The sequence below is a fragment of the Eucyclogobius newberryi genome, unplaced genomic scaffold (genome assembly GCF_026437365.1).
Source record: "Eucyclogobius newberryi isolate DKJ021-1_F unplaced genomic scaffold, fEucNew1.0.hap1 SCAF_18, whole genome shotgun sequence".
NCBI classification, from domain to species: domain Eukaryota; kingdom Metazoa; phylum Chordata; class Actinopteri; order Gobiiformes; family Gobiidae; genus Eucyclogobius; species Eucyclogobius newberryi.
The window spans coordinates 330,086-351,561 of NW_027315812.1; the positions used below are offsets into that span (position 1 = coordinate 330,086).

Here is a 21,476-nt window from a genome sequence, read left to right on the forward strand (position 1 = left end):
AGGCCGCTCCATGTTTAGTCCTGACTCTGGCACCAGCAGGAGGCCGCTCCATGTTTAGTCCTGACTCTGGCACCAGCAGGAGAATGGTCCATGTTTAGTCCTGACTCTGGACACTAGCAGGAGGCCGGTCCATGTTTAGTCCTGACTCTGGACACCAACAGGAGGCCGCTCCATGTTTAGTCCTGACTCTGGAACCAGCAGGAGGCTGGTCCATGTTTAGTCCTGACTCTGGACACCAGCAGGAGGCCGCTCCATGTTTAGTCCTGACTCTGGACACCAGCAGGAGGCCGGTCGATGTTTAGTCCTGACTCTGGCACCAGCAGGAGGCCGCTCCATATTTTGTCCTGACTCTGACCACCAGCAGGAGGCCGCTCCATGTTTAGTACTGACTCTGGACACCAGCAGGAGGCCGCTCCATGTTTAGTCCTGACTCTGGCACCAGCAGGAGAACGCTACATGTTTAGTCCTGACTCTGGACACCAGCAGGAGGCCGCTCCATGTTTAGTCCTGACTCTGGCACCAGCAGGAGGCCGCTCCATGTTTAGTCCTGACTCTGGCACCAGCAGGAGGCTGGTCTATGTTTAGTCCTGACTCTGGCACCAGCAGGAGGCCGCTCCATGTTTAGTCCTGACTCTGGCACCAGCAGGAGGCCGCTCCATGTTTAGTCCTGACTCTGGACACCAGCAGGAGGCTGGTCCATGTTTATTCCTGACTCTGGACACCAGCAGGAGGCCGGTCCATGTTTAGTCCTGACTCTGGCACCAGCAGGAGGCCGGTCCATGTTTAGTCCTGGTTCTGGCACCAGCAGGAGGCCGCTCCACATTTAGTCCTGACTCTGGAACCAGCAGGAGGCCGGTCCATGTTTAGTCTTGACTCTGGACACCAGCAGGAGGCCGGTCCGTGTTTAGTCCTGACTCTGGACACCAGCAGGAGGCCGGTCAGTGTTTAGTCCTGACTCTGGCACCAGCAGGAGAACGCTACATGTTTAGTCCTGACTCTGGCACCAGCAGGAGGCCGCTACATGTTTAGTCCTGACTCTGGACACCAGCAGGAGGCTGGTCCATGTTTAGTCCTGACTCTGGCACCAGCAGGAGGCCGCTGCATGTTTAGTCCTGACTCTGGACACCAGCAGGAGGCTGGTCTATGTTTAGTCCTGACTCTGGCACCAGCAGGAGGCCGCTCCATGTTTAGTCCTGACTCTGGCACCAGCAGGAGGCCGCTCCATGTTTAGTCCTGACTCTGGCACCAGCAGGAGAATGGTCCATGTTTAGTCCTGACTCTGGACACTAGCAGGAGGCCGGTCCATGTTTAGTCCTGACTCTGGACACCAACAGGAGGCCGCTCCATGTTTAGTCCTGACTCTGGAACCAGCAGGAGGCTGGTCCATGTTTAGTCCTGACTCTGGACACCAGCAGGAGGCCGCTCCATGTTTAGTCCTGACTCTGGACACCAGCAGGAGGCCGGTCGATGTTTAGTCCTGACTCTGGCACCAGCAGGAGGCCGCTCCATATTTTGTCCTGACTCTGACCACCAGCAGGAGGCCGCTCCATGTTTAGTACTGACTCTGGACACCAGCAGGAGGCCGCTCCATGTTTAGTCCTGACTCTGGCACCAGCAGGAGAACGCTACATGTTTAGTCCTGACTCTGGACACCAGCAGGAGGCCGCTCCATGTTTAGTCCTGACTCTGGCACCAGCAGGAGGCCGCTCCATGTTTAGTCCTGACTCTGGCACCAGCAGGAGGCCACTCCATGTTTAATCCTGACTCTGGCACCAGCAGGAGGCCGCTCCATGTTTAGTCCTGACTCTGGCACCAGCAGGAGGCCGGTCCATGTTTAGTCCTGACTCTGGCACCAGCAGGAGGCCGCTCCATGTTTAGTCCTGACTCTGGCACCAGCAGGAGGCCGGTCCATGTTTAGTCCTGACTCTGGCACCAGCAGGAGGCCGGTCTATGTTTAGTCCTGACTCTGGACACCAGCAGGAGGCCGCTCCATGTTTAGTCCTGACTCTGGCACCAGCAGGAGGCCAGTCCATGTTTAGTCCTGACTCTGGCACCAGCAGGAGGCCGATCTATGTTTAGTCCTGACTCTGGACACCAGCAGGAGGCCGCTCCATGTTTAGTCCTGACTCTGGCACCAGCAGGAGGCCGGTCCATGTTTAGTCCTGACTCTGGCACCAGCAGGAGGCCGCTCCATGTTTAGTCCTGACTCTGAACACCAGCAGGAGGCCGCTCCATGTTTGGTCCTGACTCTGGCACCAGCAGGAGGCCGCTCCATGTTTAGTCCTGACTCTGAACACCAGCAGGAGGCCGCTCCATGTTTAGTCCTGACTCTGAACACCAGCAGGAGGCCGGTCCATGTTTGGTTCTGACTGTTTTTGAACCTGGAGCTTTGACCTGTGTTATTTCCGTTGGGCCCGGCAGCACTCTCTTTTCTGTACCCTGACCCAATCATCATGTCTCCATGGCAACTTCTGCTTATTTACCATTTTAGCCTTCAGAGGGCGATGGTGTCCAGAACATTCAAAACACTCGATGTAACAGAGTTCAACATCATTTACATCAGAACATGAGACATTTTCAACGTTTATCATTTCCATAAACAGTATCCTCTGAACAGCTGCAGGACCAGCCTCTGAACAGCTGAAGGACCAGCCTCTGAACACTCTGTATAGCTGTAGGACCAGCCTCTGAACACTCCGAGCAGCTGCAGGACCAGCCTCTGAACAGCTGCAGGACCAGCCTCTGAACAGCTGCAGGACCAGCCTCTGAACAGCTGCAGGACCAGCCGGTGAGTTGGGAGAAACAGGTCAAAGAAGACACATAAATGATCAGACAGAGCAACATCGATCACATTAACATTTGAAATATGAACCCCCTTTGTAATTATGAGATCTAGAGTGTGTCCTCTGCTGTGGGTGGGGCCTCTCTGCTGTGGGTGGGGCCTCTCTGCTGTGGGTGGGGCCTCTCTGCTGTGGGTGGGGCCTCTCTGCTGAGGGTGGGGCCTCTCTGCTGTGGGTGTGGCCTCTCTGCTGTGGGTGGGGCCACTCTGCTGTGGGTGTGGCCTCTCTGCTGTTTGTGGGGCCTCTCTGCTGTGGGTGGGGCCTCTCTGCTGTGGGTGTGGCCTCTCTGCTGTGGGTGGGGCCACTCTGCTGTGTGTGGGGCCACTCTGCTGTGGGTGGGGCCTCTCTGCTGTGGGTGTGGCCTCTCTGCTGTGGGTGGGGCCTCTCTGCTGTGGGTGGGGCCACTCTGCTGTGGGTGGGGCCACTCTGCTGTGGGTGGGGCCACTCTGCTGTGGGTGGGGCCTCTCTGCTGTGGGTGTGGCCTCTCTGCTGTGGGTGGGGCCACTCTGCTGTGGGTGTGGCCTCTCTGCTGTGGGTGTGGCCTCTCTGCTGTGGGTGGGGCCACTCTGCTGTGGGTGGGGCCACTCTGCTGTGGGTGTGGCCTCTCTGCTGTGGGTGTGGCCTCTCTGCTGTGGGTGTGGCCTCTCTGCTGTGGGTGGGGCCACTCTGCTGTGGGTGGGGCCTCTCTGCTGTGGGTGTGGCCTCTCTGCTGTGGGTGTGGCCTCTCTGCTGTGGGTGTGGCCTCTCTGCTGTGGGTGGGGCCTCTCTGCTGTGGGTGGGGCCTCTCTGCTGTGGGTGTGGCCTCTCTGCTGTGGGTGGGGCCTCTCTGCTGTGGGTGGGGCCACTCTGCTGTGGGTGTGGCCTCTCTGCTGTGGGTGGGGCCACTCTGCTGTGGGTGTGGCCTCTCTGCTGTGGGTGTGGCCTCTCTGCTGTGGGTGTGGCCTCTCTGCTGTGGGTGTGGCCTCTCTGCTGTGGGTGGGGCCACTCTGCTGTGGGTGTGGCCTCTCTGCTGTGGGTGTGGCCTCTCTGCTGTGGGTGGGGCCACTCTGCTGTGGGTGGGGCCACTCTGCTGTGGGTGTGGCCTCTCTGCTGTGGGTGTGGCCTCTCTGCTGTGGGTGTGGCCTCTCTGCTGTGGGTGTGGCCTTTCTGCTGTGGGTGGGGCCTCTCTGCTGTGGGTGTGGCCTCTCTGCTGTGGGTGGGGCCTCTCTGCTGTGGGTGGGGCCTCTCTGCTGTGGGTGGGGCCTCTCTGCTGTGGGTGGGGCCTCTCTGCTGTGGGTGTGGCCTCTCTGCTGTGGGTGTGGCCTCTCTGCTGTGGGTGTGGCCTCTCTGCTGTGGGTGGGGCCTCTCTGCTGTGGGTGTGGCCTCTCTGCTGTGGGTGTGGCCTCTCTGCTGTGGGTGGGGCCTCTCTGCTGTGGGTGTGGCCTCTCTGCTGTGGGTGTGGCCTCTCTGCTGTGGGTGGGGCCTCTCTGCTGTGGGTGGGGCCTCTCACATGCTGAGTAAGACTGAAAGCATCAAGCTCTTTAGTGTTTCTGTCACAAATATTATCCACATGCACATTGAAAGCACCTGTAATGACCAAACCATAAAGTCTGTGCGACTGAAACATCTCAGTAAAATCATCAGTGAAACGTTGGCAGTGCTGGAGAGGCTTGTGTAAAACAATGAAGAGAATGAGACCGTTTTAGCTCCATTTTAAAGGAGACAAACTCAAATGATGAAAACACCCAAAAGAACAACCTGCGGGTCATTATTTCATCTCTAAAAACTGCACAGACTCCGCCCCCTTTTTTGTTTTCTCGTGTTTCAGATTCAAACTTAAAGTGGAGCAGATTCTGTCAGAACTACATTTATATGTATATATACATTTCCTGTGTTTTTGTCAAGCCATGTTTCAGTTTAAAAACATCAAATCAACTACTACTTCAGTCTCTGAAAGTACAAATCTGTGTGAGCAGTATTTTAGGCGACTTTACGTTATCTTTGTATCGTTTTGACTTTGCACAGAGTTTGTTCCAGAAACAGCCTGGTCTTTCTGGTCTTTAGACAGTTTTGGGAACAACACAGAGTCACTGCAGTTTAGATTGAAAGTAGCCTTATATAAAATGTGGACTTCTTACACTGGAAAGTGTCTCGAGTCCTTTTTCAGATTCTAAAGAAAATATCCATGTTTTTAGCTCATTCATTTCTTGTTGATATTTCCTGAGCGTTCACAAGAGTCTGTTCTTCTGCCGGACGTGTCGCTGGCGTCAGATATGTCCTTAAAACTGGAAAAATGTTCTTGAAATCTTTGATTCACTTAAAAAAGTCACAACCAAAAATGTTTGGATGACAAAAAATGATTAAAAAGCAAAATAAAGGAAAACAGCGACAGAAGCTGGAGCGACCGAGAAAGTGTCTGCACTCTTCAGAAGCAGGAAGTACATGTCTGGACAGCTGCATCTCCACTACAGTGTCGAGGGTCTGCACTCTTCAGAAGCAGGAAGTACATATCTGGACAGCTGCATCTCCATTACAGTGTCGAGGGTCTGCACTCTTCAGAAGCAGGAAGTACATATCTGGACAGCTGCATCTCCACTACAGTGTCGAGCGTCTGCACTCTTCAGAAGCAGGAAGTACATATCTGGACAGCTGCATCTCCACTACAGTGTCGAGGGTCTGCACTCTTCAGAAGCAGGAAGTACATATCTGGACAGCTGCATCTCCACTACAATGTCGAGGGTCTGCACTCTTCAGAAGCAGGAAGTACATATCTGGACAGCTGCATCTCCACTACAGTGTCGAGGGTCTGCACTCTTCAGAAGCAGGAAGTACATATCTGGACAGCTGCATCTCCACTACAATGTCGAGGGTCTGCACTCTTCAGAAGCAGGAAGTACATATCTGGACAGCTGCATCTCCACTACAGTGTCGAGCGTCTGCACTCTTCAGAAGCAGGAAGTACATATCTGGACAGCTGCATCTCCACTACAGTGTCGAGCGTCTGCACTCTTCAGAAGCAGGAAGTACATATCTGGACAGCTGCATCTCCACTACAGTGTCGAGGGTCTGCACTCTTCAGAAGCAGGAAGTACATATCTGGACAGCTGCATCTCCACTACAGTGTCGACCGTCTGCACTCTTCAGAAGCAGGAAGTACATATCTGGACAGCTGCATCTCCACTACAGTGTCGACCGTCTGCACTCTTCAGAAGCAGGAAGTACATGTCTGGACAGCTGCATCTCCACTACAGTGTCGAGCGTCTGCACTCTTCAGAAGCAGGAAGTACATATCAAGGACACAACAATTCAATTCAATTTATTGTTGTAACGCCCAAAATCACAACAGCAGTTTCCTCGCAGAGCGACAGTGAAAGATGAAACAATGTTCATATGGGCGTGGCAATGTCCCAGCGTCCCGTGTCCTCAGACACATGTCCCAGCGTCCCGTGTCTTCAGACACATGTCCCAGCGTCCCGTGTCTTCAGACACGTGTCCCAGCGTCCCGTGTCCTCAGACACGTGTCCCAGCGTCCCGTGTCCTGCGTCCCGTGTCCTCAGACACATGTCCCAGCGTCCCGTGTCCTCAGACACATGTCCCAGCGTCCCGTGTCCTTGGACACATGTCCCAGCGTCCCGTGTCCTTAGACTCATGTCCCAGCGTCCCGCGTCCTTAGACACATGTCCCAGCGTCCCGCGTCCTTAGACACATGTCCCAGCGTCCCGCGTCCTTAGACACATGTCCCAGCGTCCCGTGTCCTTAGACACATGTCCCAGCGTCCCGTGTCCTTAGACACATGTCCCAGCGTCCCGTGTCCTTAGACACATGTCCCAGCGTCCCGTGTCCTTAGACCTTCTCGGCCAAAAACACAAAACCTCTTTGGGAAAAAGCAGAAACCTGGAGGAGTTTCACAGTGAAGCAAATTCAACCTTCAGCTCTAAATCCCCCTCTGCAAATACTGCAAATACTGCAAATACTGCAAATACTGCAAATACTGCAAATACTGCAAATACGGCAAATACTGCAAATATTTACTGCAGAAATACTTCTGTTTGGACTAAAACACATTTATGTCTCACCTCAGTTCTGGTGGATAAACATTCGACTCTGCTGCCGACCATCTGCGTCCCACAGGCCACAGGATTGTCCAGAGAGTGTCCACAGAGTGTCCAGAGAGTGTCCAGAGGAAAGGGAGGGGTGAGACAAAGGGGGAGGGGTGAGACAAAGGGGGAGGGGTGAGACACAGGGGGAGAGGTGAGACAAAGGGGGAGGTGTGAGACAAAGGGGGAGTGGTGAGACAAAGGGGGAGTGGTGAGACAAAAAGGGGAGTGGTGAGACAAAGGGGGAGGGGTGAGACAAAGGGGAGTGGTGAGACAAAAAGGGGAGTGGTGAGACAAAGGGGGAGGGGTGAGACAAAGGGGAGGGGTGAGACAAAGGGGAGGGGTGAGACAAAGGGGGAGGGGTGAGACAAAGGGGGAGGGGTGAGACAAAGTGGAGGGGTGAGACAAAGGGGAGGGGTGAGACAAAGGGGGAGGGGTGAGACAAAGGGGAGGGGTGAGTCAAAAGGGGGAGTGGTGAGACAAAAGGGGGAGGGGTGAGACAAAGGGGGAGTGGTGAGACAAAGTGGGAGGGGTGAGACAAAGGGGAGTGGTGAGACAAAGGGGGAGGGGTGAGACAAAGGGGAGTGGTGTGACAAAGGGGGAGGGGTGAGAAAAAGGGGAGTGGTGAGACAAAGGGGAGGGGTGAGACAAAGGGGGAGTGGTGAGACAAAGGGGAGTGGTGAGACAAAGGGGAGTGGTGAGACAAAGGGGGAGGGGTGAGACAAAGGGGGAGTGGTGAGACAAAGGGGGAGGGGTGAGACAAAGGGGAGTGGTGAGACAAAGGGGGAGGGGTGAGACAAAGGGGGAGTGGTGAGACAAAGGGGAGGGGTGAGACAAAGGGGGAGGGGTGAGACAAAGGGGAGTGGTGAGACAAAGGGGGAGGGGTGAGACAAAGGGGGAGTGGTGAGACAAAGGGGGAGGGGTGAGACAAAAGGGGGAGTGAGACAAAGGGGGAGGGGTGAGACAAAGGGGGAGTAGTGAGACAAAGGGGGAGGGGTGAGAAAAAGGGGGAGTGGTGAGACAAAGGGGAGTGGTGAGACAAAGGGGGAGGGGTGAGAAAAAGGGGAGTGGTGAGACAAAGGGGGAGGGGTGAGACAAAGGGGGAGTGGTGAGACAAAGGGGAGTGGTGATACAAAGGGGGAGGGGTGAGACAAAGGGGGAGTGGTGAGACAAAGGGGGAGGGGTGAGACAAAGGGGAGTGGTGAGACAAAGGGGGAGGGGTGAGACAAAGGGGGAGTGGTGAGACAAAGGGGAGGGGTGAGACAAAGGGGGAGGGGTGAGACAAAGGGGAGTGGTGAGACAAAGGGGGAGGGGTGAGACAAAGGGGGAGTGGTGAGACAAAGGGGGAGGGGTGAGACAAAAGGGGGAGTGAGACAAAGGGGGAGGGGTGAGACAAAGGGGGAGTAGTGAGACAAAGGGGGAGGGGTGAGAAAAAGGGGGAGTGGTGAGACAAAGGGGGAGGGGTGAGACAAAGGGGGAGGGGTGAGACAAAGGGGGAGGGGTGAGACAAAGGGGGAGGGGTGAGACAGGAATAAGAAGCCGTTATTGTGCAGTTGAAATGGTATTAGTTAAGGGACAATGAGAGGACAGAGGCCTCGTACAGTGAGAGGACAGAGGCCTCGTACAGTGAGAGGACAGAGGCCTCGTACAGTGAGAGGACAGAGGCCTCGTACAGTGAGAGGACAGAGGCGAGGACAGTGAGAGGACAGAGACCTCGTACAGTGAGAGGACAGAGACCTCGTGCAGTGAGAGGACAGACCTCGTGCAGTGAGAGGACAGAGGCCTTGTGCAGTGAGAGGACAGGGACAGAGGCCTCGTACAGTGAGAGGACAGAGACCTCGTGCAGTGAGAGGACAGAGACCTCGTGCAGTGAGAGGACAGAGGCCTTGTGCAGTGAGAGGACAGAGGCCTTGTGCAGTGAGAGGACAGAGGCCTCGTACAGTGAGAGGACAGGGACAGAGGCCTCATGCAGGTAGAGGACAGAGACCTCGTGCAGTGAGAGGACAGAGACCTCGTGCAGTGAGAGGACAGAGACCTCGTGCAGTGAGAGGACAGAGGCGAGGACAGTGAGAGGACAGAGACATCGTGCAGTGAGAGGACAGAGACCTCGTACAGTGAGAGGACAGAGACCTTGTGCAGTGAGAGGACAGAGGCGAGGACAGTGAGAGGACATAGGCCTCGTACAGTGAGAGGACAGAGGCCTCGTGCAGTGAGAGGACAGGGACAGAGGCCTCGTGCAGTGAGAGGACAGAGACCTCGTGCAGTGAGAGGACAGAGACCTCGTACAGTGAGAGGACAGAGACCTCGTGCAGTGAGAGGACAGGGACAGAGGCCTCGTGCAGTGAGAGGACAGAGGCGAGGACAGTGAGAGGACATAGGCCTCGTGTAGTGAGAGGACAGAGGCCTCGTACAGTGAGAGGACAGAGGCCTTGTGCAGTGAGAGGACAGAGGCCTTGTGCAGTGAGAGGACAGAGGCCTCGTACAGTGAGAGGACAGGGACAGAGGCCTCGTGCAGGTAGAGGACAGAGACCTCGTGCAGTGAGAGGACAGAGACCTCGTGCAGTGAGAGGACAGAGACCTCGTGCAGTGAGAGGACAGAGGCGAGGACAGTGAGAGGACAGAGACCTCGTGCAGTGAGAGGACAGAGACCTCGTACAGTGAGAGGACAGAGACCTTGTGCAGTGAGAGGACAGAGGCGAGGACAGTGAGAGGACATAGGCCTCGTACAGTGAGAGGACAGAGGCCTCGTGCAGTGAGAGGACAGGGACAGAGGCCTCGTGCAGTGAGAGGACAGAGACCTCGTGCAGTGAGAGGACAGAGACCTCGTACAGTGAGAGGACAGAGACCTCGTGCAGTGAGAGGACAGGGACAGAGGCCTCGTGCAGTGAGAGGACAGAGGCGAGGACAGTGAGAGGACAGAGGCCTCGTACAGTGAGAGGACAGAGGCCTCGTACAGTGAGAGGACAGAGGCGAGGACAGTGAGAGGACATACGCCTCGTACAGTGAGAGGACAGAGGCCTCGTACAGTGAGAGGACAGAGACCTCGTGCAGTGAGAGGACAGAGGCGAGGACAGTGAGAGGACATAGGCCTCGTACAGTGAGAGGACAGGGACAGAGGCCTCGTGCAGTGAGAGGACAGAGGCCTCGTGCAGTGAGAGGACAGAGACCTCGTACAGTGAGAGGACAGAGGCGAGGACAGTGAGAGGACAGGGACCTCGTGCAGTGAGAGGACAGAGGCGAGGACAGTGAGAGGACATAGGCCTCGTACAGTGAGAGGACAGGGACAGAGGCCTCGTGCAGTGAGAGGACAGAGGCGAGGACAGTGAGAGGACAGAGGCCTCGTGCAGTGAGAGGACAGAGGCCTCGTACAGTGAGAGGACAGAGGCGAGGACAGTGAGAGGACACGGACAGAGGCCTCGTGCAGTGAGATGCCTCGTGTGTTAGCTCCATGTTAGCTCCGTGTTAGCTCCGTGTTAGCTCCGTGTTAGTTCTGTGTTAGCTCTGTGTTAGCTTTGTGTTAGCTCCATGTTAGCTCCATGTTAGCTCTGTGTTAGCTCTGTGTTAGTTCTGGTCTTGATTTTCTTTCCTCGTGTTTCTTTGTTTTTTGTTTGTTCATAAATTGAAAAAATAAAATCATTTAAATAAAATTTTAAAAAAATAAAGAACCAAAGCGGACAACAGCTTATTTTAGAGCTCTGCACATGTGCTAACTGAGCATGTGCAGAAGAGAAGCTCTAACTGAGCATGTGCAGAAGAGAAGCTCTAACTGAGCATGTGCAGAAGAGAAGCTCTAACTGAGCATGTGCAGAAGAGAAGCTCTAACTGAGCATGTGCAGAAGAGAAGCTCAAACTGAGCATGTGCAGAAGAGAAGCTCAAACTGAGCATGTGCAGAAGAGAAGCTCTAACTGAGCATGTGCAGAAGAGAAGCTCAAACTGAGCATGTGCAGAAGAGAAGCTCTAACTGAGCATGTGCAGAAGAGAAGCTCAAACTGAGCATGTGCAGAAGAGAAGCTCTAACTGAGCATGTGCAGAAGAGAAGCTCTAACTGAGCATGTGCAGAAGAGAAGCTCAAACTGAGCATGTGCAGAAGAGAAGCTCTAACTGAGCATGTGCAGAAGAGAAGCTCTAACTGAGCATGTGCAGAAGAGAAGCTCGGTTAAGTCGGTTAAGTCGGTTAAGTCGGTTAAAGGTTAGGGTCGGTTAAGTCGGTTAAGGGTTAGGGTCGGTTAAGGGTTAGGGTTGGTTAAGTCGGTTAAGGGTTAGGGTTGGTTAAGTCGGTTAAGGGTTAGGGTCGGTTAAGGGTTAGGGTCGGTTAAGTCGGTTAAGGGTTAGGGTCGGTTAAGTCGGTTAAGGGTTAGGGTTGGTTAAGTCGGTTAAGGGTTAGGGTTGGTTAAGTCGGTTAAGGGTTAGGGTCGGTTAAGGGTTAGGGTCGGTTAAGTCGGTTAAGGGTTAGGGTCGGTTAAGTCGGTTAAGTCGGTTAAGGGTTAGGGTCGGTTAAGTCGGTTAAGGGTTAGGGTCGGTTAAGGGTTAGGGTTAGGGTCGGTTAAGTCGGTTAAGGGTTAGGGTTGGTTAAGTCGGTTAAGGGTTAGGGTTGGTTAAGTCGGTTAAGGGTTAGGGTTGGTTAAGTCGGTTAAGGGTTAGGGTCGGTTAAGTCGGTTAAGGGTTAGGGTTAGGGTCGGTTAAGTCGGTTAAGGGTTAGGGTTGGTTAAGTCGGTTAGGGGTTAGGGTCGGTTAAGTCGGTTAAGGGTTAGGGTCGGTTAAGGGTTGGTTAAGTCGGTTAAGGGTTAGGGTCGGTTAAGTCGGTTAAGGGTTAGGATTAGGGTCGGTTAAGTCGGTTAAGGGTTAGGGTCGGTTAAGTCGGTTAAGGGTTAGGGTCGGTTAAGTCGGTTAAGGGTTAGGGTTGGTTAAGTCGGTTAAGGGTTAGGGTTGGTTAAGTCGGTTAAGGGTTAGGGTCGGTTAAGTCGGTTAAGGGTTAGGGTTAGGGTCGGTTAAGTCGGTTAAGGGTTAGGGTCGGTTAAGTCGGTTAAGGGTTAGGGTCGGTTAAGTCGGTTAAGGGTTAGGGTTGGTTAAGTCGGTTAAGGGTTAGGGTCGGTTAAGTCGGTTAAGGGTTAGGGTTGGTTAAGTCTGTTAAGGGTTAGGGTCGGTTAAGTCGGTTAAGGGTTAGGGTCGGTTAAGGGTTAGGGTTAGGGTCGGTTAAGTCGGTTAAGGGTTAGGGTTGGTTAAGTCGGTTAAGGGTTAGGGTCGGTTAAGTCGGTTAAGGGTTAGGGTTAGGGTCGGTTAAGTCGGTTAAGGGTTAGGGTCGGTTAAGTCGGTTAAGGGTTAGGGTTGGTTAAGTCGGTTAAGGGTTAGGGTCGGTTAAGTCGGTTAAGGGTTAGGGTTAGGGTCGGTTAAGTCGGTTAAGGGTTAGGGTTGGTTAAGTCGGTTAAGGGTTAGGGTCGGTTAAGTCGGTTAAGGGTTAGGGTCGGTTAGGGTTAGGGTTAGGGTCGGTTAAGTCGGTTAAGGGTTAGGGTTGGTTAAGTCGGTTAAGGGTTAGGGTCGGTTAAGTCGGTTAAGGGTTAGGGTTAGGGTCGGTTAAGTCGGTTAAGGGTTAGGGTCGGTTAAGTCGGTTAAGGGTTAGGGTTGGTTAAGTCGGTTAAGGGTTAGGGTCGGTTAAGTCGGTTAAGGGTTAGGGTTAGGGTCGGTTAAGTCGGTTAAGGGTTAGGGTTGGTTAAGTCGGTTAAGGGTTAGGGTCGGTTAAGTCGGTTAAGGGTTAGGGTCGGTTAAGGGTTAGGGTTAGGGTCGGTTAAGTCGGTTAAGGGTTAGGGTTGGTTAAGTCGGTTAAGTCTGCTGCCCATATATAAAAGTCACAACACGCTACTGCTCTGACTGTATCATCCTGTAGATCACAAATACATGTTTGTGAGACAGGTGAGTGACAGGTGCAGCAGGTGAGTGACAGGTGCAGCAGGTGAGTGACAGGTGAGTGTCAGGTGTAAACAGGTGTAAACGTACAGTAGCGTGGTGCAGGTCGACTCCGTACATCGAGAGCTTCTTCACGTTGTCCAGAAAATGACCCTCGGCCTCAGACGGAGACATTCCTCTGGAACAAGAAACAAAGAAGTCGTGTCCTTTAAGTCAGAGGTTCTCATACCTCTGGAGGTCAGGGGTCAGGGGTCAGGGGGTCAGGGTCAAATGTTGATGATCGAAGCTCCTTTGGTGCTTTCGTTACTGATTTCTCCAACAACCTTTTTAAACGGATTGAGATGGAGCCAAGGTTTTGGTCCAATCAAGTCCTGAGTTTTGACCCTGGTTTAGTCCTGGTTTAGTCCTGGTTTAGACCTGGTTTAGACCTGGTTTAGACCTGGTTTAGTCCTGGTTTAGACCTAGTTTAGACCTGGTTCGGTCCTGGTTCGGTCCTGGTTTGGTCCTGGTTCAGACCTGGTTTAGTCCTGGTTCAGTCCTGGTTTAGTCCTGGTTTAGTCCTGGTTTAGACCTGGTTTAGTCCTGGTTTAGTCCTGGTTTAGTCCTGTTTTAGTCATGGTTTAGACCTGGTTTAGACCTGGTTTAGTCCTGGTTTAGTCCTGGTTTAGTCCTGGTTCAGACCTGGTTTAGTCCTGGTTCAGTCCTGGTTTAGTCCTGGTTCAGACCTGGTTTAGTTCTTGTTTAGTCCTGGTTCGGACCTGGTTTGGACCTGGTTTAGTTCTGGTTCAGACCAGGTTTAGTCCTGGTTTAGACCTGGTTTAGTCCTGGTTTAGCCCTGGTTTAGACCTGGTTTAGTCCTGGTTTAGTCCTGGTTTAGTCCTGGTTTAGACCTGGTTTAGACCTGGTTCAGTCCTGGTTTAGACCTGGTTTAGACCTGGTTTAGACCTGGTTTAGTCCTGGTTTAGTCCTGGTTTAGACCTGGTTTAGACCTGGTTTAGTCCTGGTTTAGACCTGGTTTAGTCCTGGTTTAGTCCTGGTTTAGACCTGGTTTAGATCTGGTTCAGTCCTGGTTTAGTCCTGGTTTAGACCTGGTTTAGACCTGGTTCAGTCCTGGTTTAGACCTGGTTTAGACCTGGTTTAGACCTGGTTTAGTCCTGGTTTAGTCCTGGTTTAGACCTGGTTTAGACCTGGTTTAGACCTGGTTTGGTCCTGGTTTAGTCCTGGTTTAGTCCTGGTTTAGTCCTGGTTTAGTCCTGGTTCGGTCCTGGTTCGGTCCTGGTTTGGTCCTGGTTCAGACCTGGTTTAGACCTGGTTTAGTCCTGGTTTAGTCCTGGTTTAGTCCTGGTTTAGTCCTGGTTCGGTCCTGGTTCGGTCCTGGTTTGGTCCTGGTTCAGACCTGGTTCAGACCTGGTTTAGACCTGGTTTAGTCCTGGTTTAGTCCTGGTTTAGTCCTGGTTTAGTCCTGGTTTAGTCCTGGTTCAGACCTGGTTCAGACCTGGTTTAGACCTGGTTTAGTTCTGGTTCAGACCAGGTTTAGTCCTGGTTTAGACCTGGTTTAGTCGATGTCGGACACTGTAATATTTTCTGGTCCCCTGCCCAATCGGATCAATGCTGAATTGTACAGCCGTCTCTCAGCATTCAACAACTGGTTATCCAGATGGTGCCCTCAAAACAACGTTGTCTTTATTGATAACTGGAGTGCGTTTTGGGGAAAGCCCGGGCTCATACGCAGGGATGGCATCCATCCGACTTCGGAGGGTACATCCCTATTAGTTCGGAATTTGACCGATAGTCTTAGTCGTGTTAAGTGACCATCTAGGGATGAGCCCCAGGTGCAGAGCAGCAGTTCAAGACGCTCCTCTGTCGCTGAACTCTCGCCCGTTCTGTTACATGTGAAGTGTTCAGATTCAAGACAGATAGAGACTGTGTGTGTCCCTCGTGTCCCTCGTACAAATAATGCCAAAAAGTCACATCTCAGAAAAAATATTTCAGGCGTCAGACCAAATAACTTAAGGAAAATAACAATCACAAATGACACAAATACACAAATGAATAAACACGTAAAATGTGGACTGCTAAACATTAGAGCAATTTCCTCCAAATCGCTCTTAGTTAATGAATTAATTAGTGACTATAACATAGATCTTCTAGCTCTAACTGAAACGTGGCTTCAACAAGACGACTACGTCAGACTAAATGAGTCCACCCCACCCACCCATGTTAACTTTCAGACTGCCAGGAGCACAGGCCGAGGTGGTGGTGTGGCAGTGATCTCACACTCAAGCGACTCATGAGCCCTAAAACTAACAATGCATTTCACTCATTTGAAAGCCTTATGCTGTCGATCACATGTCCAAATATGAAAAACCAAAAAGGAGTTTTGTTCATAGTTATCTACCGACCTCCTGGTCCCTACTCAGAGTTTTTAACAGAGTTTTCTGACTTTATATCAAACTTAGTGTTAGCCTGGGATAAAATAGTTATAGTTGGAGACTTTAATATCCACGTGAACATGAGTGATGACGCTCTCAGTAATGCCTTCAGCGCCTTGTTAGACAGCATTGGTTTCACTCAGAATGTAAATAAACCGACTCACACTCACAAGAACACTCTGGATCTTGTCCTAACGTATGGAACAGAGATTAGTGACCTCATTGTCCTCCCTCAAAACCCTATATTGTCAGATCATTTCCTAATTACCTTTCAGTTTATTCTTAAAGATCATCCAGTCCCACAAAATAAAGTTATAATGAAAAGGACAATATCTGAAAAATCTATCTCAAAATTCAAAGAAATAATAGAGCCAATATTCAGTGACATGTCATGTGATCATGTCATGTGATCATGTCATGTGATCATGTCATGTGATCATGCTGAGAACAGCTTTAGTCCCAGTTTAAGTGATCAATGTGTCGACTTGACCATGAATTCTCTGAAGTCTGCTCTTGACGTTGTAGCGCCGTTAAAACAGAAGGTCATTAGGCCAAAGCGCGCCTCCCCATGGTACAACCAAGAACTGCGTTCACATAAACAAAAAGTTAGAAAGTTAGAGGGATTATTTCGTCGCTCTCACACCGAAGAATCTCTAAAAGCATGGAAAAGTTGCCTGCTGTCCTATAAGCAGGCTCTGCGTAAGGCCCAAACCAGATATTATTCAAATCTAATAGAAGTCAACAAAAGTAACACTAAATTCCTTTTCAGCACTGTAGCTAGGCTAACAAACTGTCACAGTGCAGTAGAGCCCTCAATCCCAGCTACACTTAGCTCTGATGATTTCCTCCTATTTTTTAACAATAAAATAAAAACAATCAGAGATAAATTAGATGAAATTACCCCCGCTATTAGCCCTGAACTAGCCCAAGCTGTAAATCTAACGTCCCATATAAATCCACCTGTAAACCTAGAAAGGTTCACAGCTGTTGATCAAGCAGAGATAACTTCAGCCATTATGTCCTCTAAAAGCTCAACTTGTGTCCTAGACCCCATTCCAAGCAGACTCCTCAAAGACATTCTTCCCCTAATTATAGACCCTATTCTTAATATAATAAATACTTCACTCGAAAGTGTTTATGTTCCACAGTCCTTCAAACATGCAGTCATTAAACCTCTTCTGAAAAAGCCTAATCTAGATCCCGACCTATTGGTAAACTACAGACCTATTTCAAATCTTCCCTTCGTCTCTAAAATCCTTGAAAAAGTTGTAGTAAAACAGCTTTGTCGCCACCTGCAGGACAATAACTTATTTGAAGTTTTCCAGTCAGGGTTCAGAGCCCACCACATCACTGAAACTGCACTAGTTAAAGTCACAAATGATTTGTTATTAGCCGCTGACGATGGACTGGTCTCAATCCTGGTTCTGTTGGACCTCAGCGCAGCGTTTGACACCATCGACCACAACATTCTACTGCAGAGGTTAGAATGTGATGTAGGTGTTGGAGGAACAGCCCTCAGCTGGTTTAAATCCTATCTATCTGATAGGTTCCAATTTGTTAATGTAAACCAGAGCTCCTCACCAAGCTCTAAAGTAATTTACGGTGTGCCACAGGGTTCGGTACTCGGTCCAATTCTGTTTACTCTTTATATGCTACCATTAGGCAACATTATTAGAAAGCATGGCATTAACTTCCACTGCTATGCAGATGACACTCAGCTGTATTTATCAATGAAACCTGATCAGAGCGATCAAGTAGACAGACTTAGTGCTTGTGTGAAGGAGATAAAAACTTGGATGACACTAAACTACCTGCTTCTTAACCCTGAAAAAACCAAGGTCATTGTGCTTGGCCCTAAGCATCTACGAGACGCTCTATCTGAGCAGATAGTCACACTGGACAATGTCAGTGTAGCCTCCAGTTCTACTGTAAGAAACCTTGGAGTCTTATTTGACCAGGAGCTCTCATTTAAAGCTCATATAAATCAAGCTTGTAAAACAGCCTATTTCCATTTGCGCAACATCGCCAAAATCAGAAGAATCCTGCCTAAAAGTGATGCTGAAAAACTTATCCATGCATTTGTAACGACTAGATTAGACTACTGTAACTCCCTGCTTGCAGCGTGTCCTAAAAGCTCCATAAAAAGCTTTCAACTGGTTCAAAATGCAGCAGCAAGATTACTAACAGGAACAAAAAGAAGAGAGCACATTACGCCGGTGCTGAAGTCTCTTCACTGGCTCCTGTCGAGTTTAGAATCAAATTCAAAATTCTACTCTTGACCTACAAAGCCATAAATGACATGGCCACATCCTACCTCAAAGATGCTATAGAACCATATCATCCAAACAGAGCTCTTCGCTCTCAGAATGCTGGCCTTCTGGTGGTGCCAAGAGTCTCTAAAAGTACTGTAGGAGGTAGAGCCTTCTGGTGGTGCCAAGAGTCTCTAAAAGTACTGTAGGAGGTAGAGCGTTTAGCTACCAAGCTCCTGTGTTATGGAATCAGCTCCCGACCCATGTTAAATATGCTGACACAGTCTCTTCATTTAAGTCCAGGCTTAAAACGTTCCTCTTCGAAATCGCTTATGGTCAGAGTAGTTAGGAACATAAAGATAAACCCACAGCTTCAGCTACGCTGCCCTAGGAGTAACTGTGCTGGGGGAAGTATGACAGCTTGAGCACTATCCTCTTCTTCTTCTGACTACTTATGCTATCAAACAATATTTATTTTTTGATTCCACTTGCAAACTGTTCACCGCCTTCTTTTCTTTCTCTCACTCCTGAGGACCTGTGGACCCAGATGCCCCTCCCCTGGTGAAGTGGTCCCTGCCCTGTGTGGACGGTCCCTCATCTGCCTGAAGAGTGGCTCCAGTTCGCCTCAGACGGTCCCTCTTCTGCCTGAAGAGTGGGTCCAGCTCGACTCAGACGGTCCCTCTTCTGCCTGAAGAGTGGGTCCAGCTCGACTCAGACGGTCCCTCTTCTGCCTGAAGAGTGGGTCCAGCTCGACTCAGACGGTCCCTCTTCTGCCTGAAGAGTGGGTCCAGCTCCAGTCTCCTCGTGTCCGTCTGTGAGAGTGGGATCTCTCCTTCACTGGAACTCCTCCAGGTTTCTACGGTTTTTTCCCAAAGAGGTTTTTTTTTGTAGTTTTTCCTGGCCGAGAAGGAGAGTCTAAGGACAGAGGACCCTGGGACATCGTCCCTCGCCACCACAGACATTGTCTGACTTCATCGCCACCACAGACATTGTTGATTCATTTCTCCCTGTGGCCCTCAGAGGCAACTGTTGTTGTGATTTTGGGCCTTACAAAAATAAATTGATTTGATTTGATTTGGTTCAGACCTGATTTAGTCCTGGTTTAGTCCTGGTTTAGTCCTGGTTTAGACCTGGTTCAGACCTGGTTGAGTCCTGGTTCAGTCCTGGTTTAGACCTGGTTTAGACCTGGTTTAGTCCTGGTTTAGTCCTGGTTTAGACCTGGTTTAGTCCTGGTTTAGTCCTGGTTTAGTCCTGGTTTAGACCTGGTTTAGACCTGGTTTAGTCCTGGTTTAGACCTGGTTTAGTCCTGGTTTAGTCCTGGTTTAGTCCTGGTTTAGACCTGGTTTAGTCCTGGTTTAGTCCTGGTTCAGACCTGGTTTGGACCTGATTTAGTCCTGGTTTAAACCTGGTTTGGACCTGGTTTAGTCCTGGTTTAGACCTGGTTTAGTCCTGGTTCAGACCTGATTTAGTCCTGGTTCAGTCCTGGTTTAGTCCTGGTTTAGTCCTGGTTCAGACCTGGTTCTTACCTGGTTTGGACCTGGTTTAATCCTGGTTTAGACCTGGTTTAGTCCTGGTTTAGCCCTGGTTTAGTCCTGATTTAGACCTGTTTTAGTCCTGGTTTAGTCCTGGTTTAGTCCTGGTTTAGACCTGGTTTAGTCCTGGTTAAGTCCTGGTTTAGTCCTGTTTTAGACCTGGTTTAGACCTGGTTTAGACCTGGTTTAGTCCTGGTTTAGTCCTGGTTTAGTCCTGGTTTAGTCCTGGTTTAGTCCTGGTTTAGACCAGGTTTAGACCTGGTTTAGTCCTTGTTTAGACCTGGTTTAGACCTGGTTTGGTCCTGGTTTAGACCTGGTTTCGTCCTGGTTCGGACCTGGTTCGGACCTGGTTTAGACCTGGATTAGTCCTGGTTTAGTCCTGGTTTAGTCCTGGTTTAGTCCTGGTTCGGAACTGGTTTAGTCCTGGTTTAGTCCTGGTTTAGTCCTGGTTTAGACCTGGTTTAGACTTGGTTTAGTCCTGGTTCAGACCTGGTTTAGACCTGGTTTAGACCTGGTTCAGACCTGGTTCAGTCCTGGTTCAGACCTGGTTTAGACCTGGTTTAGACCTGGTTCAGACCTGGTTTAGACCTGGTTTAGTCCTGGTTCAGACCTGGTTTAGACCTGGTTCAGACCTGGTTTAGACCTGGTTTAGTCCTGGTTCAGACCTGGTTTAGACCTGGTTTAGACGTGGTTTAGACCTGGTTTAGACCTGGTTTAGACCTGGTTTAGTCCTGGTTCGGACCTGGTTTAGTCCTGGTTTAGACCTTGTTTAGACCTGGTTCAGACCTGGTTCGGACCTGGTTCGGACCTGGTTCGGACCTGGTTCGGACCTGGTTCGGACCTGGTTCGGACCTGGTTTAGTCCTGGTTTAGACCTGGTTTAGTCCTGGTTTAGACCTGGTTTAGTCCTGGTTTAGACCTGGTTTAGTCCTGGTTTAGTCCTGGTTTAGACCTGGTTAAGACCTGGTTTAAACCTGGTTTAGTCCTGGTTTAGTCCTGGTTTAGACCTGGTTTAGACCTGGTTTAGTCCTGGTTTAGTCCTGGTTTAGTTCTGGTTTAGTCCTGGTTTAGACCTGGTTCAGACCTGGTTCAGTCCTGGTTCAGTCCTGGTTTAGACCTGGTTTAGACCTGGTTTAGTCCTGGTTCAGTCCTGGTTCAGTCCTGGTTTAGACCTGGTTTAGTCCTGGTTTAGTCCTGGTTTAGTCCTGGTTTAGACCTGGTTTAGACCTGGTTTAGTCCTGGTTTAGTCCTGGTTTAGACCTGGTTTAGACCTGGTTTAGACCTGGTTTAGACCTGGTTTAGTCCTGGTTTAGACCTGGTTTAGTCCTGGTTTAGTCCTGGTTTAGCCCTGGTTTAGACCTGGTTCAGTCCTGCTTCAGTCCTGGTTTAGTCCTGGTTTAGTCATGGTTTAGACCTGGTTTAGTCCTGGTTTAGTCCTGGTTTAGTCCTGGTTCGGTCCTGGTTCGGTCCTGGTTTGGTCCTGGTTCAGACCTGGTTCAGACCTGGTTTAGACCTGGTTTAGTCCTGGTTTAGTCCTGGTTTAGTCCTGGTTTAGTCCTGTTTTAGTCATGGTTTAGACCTGGTTTAGACCTGGTTTAGTCCTGGTTTAGTCCTGGTTTAGTCCTGGTTCAGACCTGGTTTAGTCCTGGTTCAGTCCTGGTTTAGTCCTGGTTCAGACCTGGTTTAGTTCTTGTTTAGTCCTGGTTCAGACCTGGTTTGGACCTGGTTTAGTTCTGGTTCAGACCAGGTTTAGTCCTGGTTTAGACCTGGTTTAGTCCTGGTTTAGTCCTGGTTAAGTCCTGGTTTAGACCTGGTTTAGTCCTGGTTTAGTCCTGGTTTAGTTCTGGTTTAGTCCTGGTTTAGACCTGGTTCAGTCCTGGTTTAGACCTGGTTTAGTCCTGGTTTAGTCCTGGTTTACACCTGGTTTAGACCTGGTTTAGTCCTGGTTTAGACCTGGTTTAGTCCTGGTTTAGTCCTGGTTTAGTCCTGGTTTAGACCTGGTTTAGACCTGGTTCAGTCCTGGTTTAGACCTGGTTTAGACCTGGTTTAGACCTGGTTTAGTCCTGGTTTAGTCCTGGTTTAGACCTGGTTTAGACCTGGTTTAGTCCTGTTTTAGACCTGGTTTAGTCCTGGTTTAGTCCTGGTTTAGACCTGGTTTAGACCTGGTTCAGTCCTGGTTCTGTCCTGGTTTAGACCTGGTTTAGACCTGGTTTGGTCCTGGTTTAGTCCTGGTTTAGTCCTGGTTCAGACCTGGTTTAGACCTGGTTTAGTCCTGGTTTAGTCCTGGTTTAGTCCTGGTTTAGTCCTGGTTCGGTCCTGGTTCGGTCCTGGTTCGGTCCTGGTTCGGACCTGGTTCAGACCTGGTTTAGACCTGGTTTAGTCCTGGTTTAGTCCTGGTTTAGTCCTGGTTTAGTCCTGGTTCAGACCTGGTTTAGACCTGGTTTAG

The 21,476-nt window shown here is 50.7% G+C and overlaps 1 protein-coding gene across 1 annotated transcript in view; it reads right to left on the bottom strand.

The window, feature by feature from the left end:
- LOC140364276 (protein 4.1-like) overlaps positions 1-21,476 on the bottom strand; it is a 112,362-nt gene that overhangs the window by 39,157 nt on the left and 51,729 nt on the right. The window contains exons 8-9 of the mRNA XM_072450368.1: positions 12,909-12,996; positions 6,896-6,937 (exon numbers count right to left, since the gene is read on the bottom strand). Coding sequence (XP_072306469.1) covers positions 6,896-6,937; positions 12,909-12,996 — 130 coding nt within the window. The remainder of the gene's footprint in view (positions 1-6,895; positions 6,938-12,908; positions 12,997-21,476) is intronic.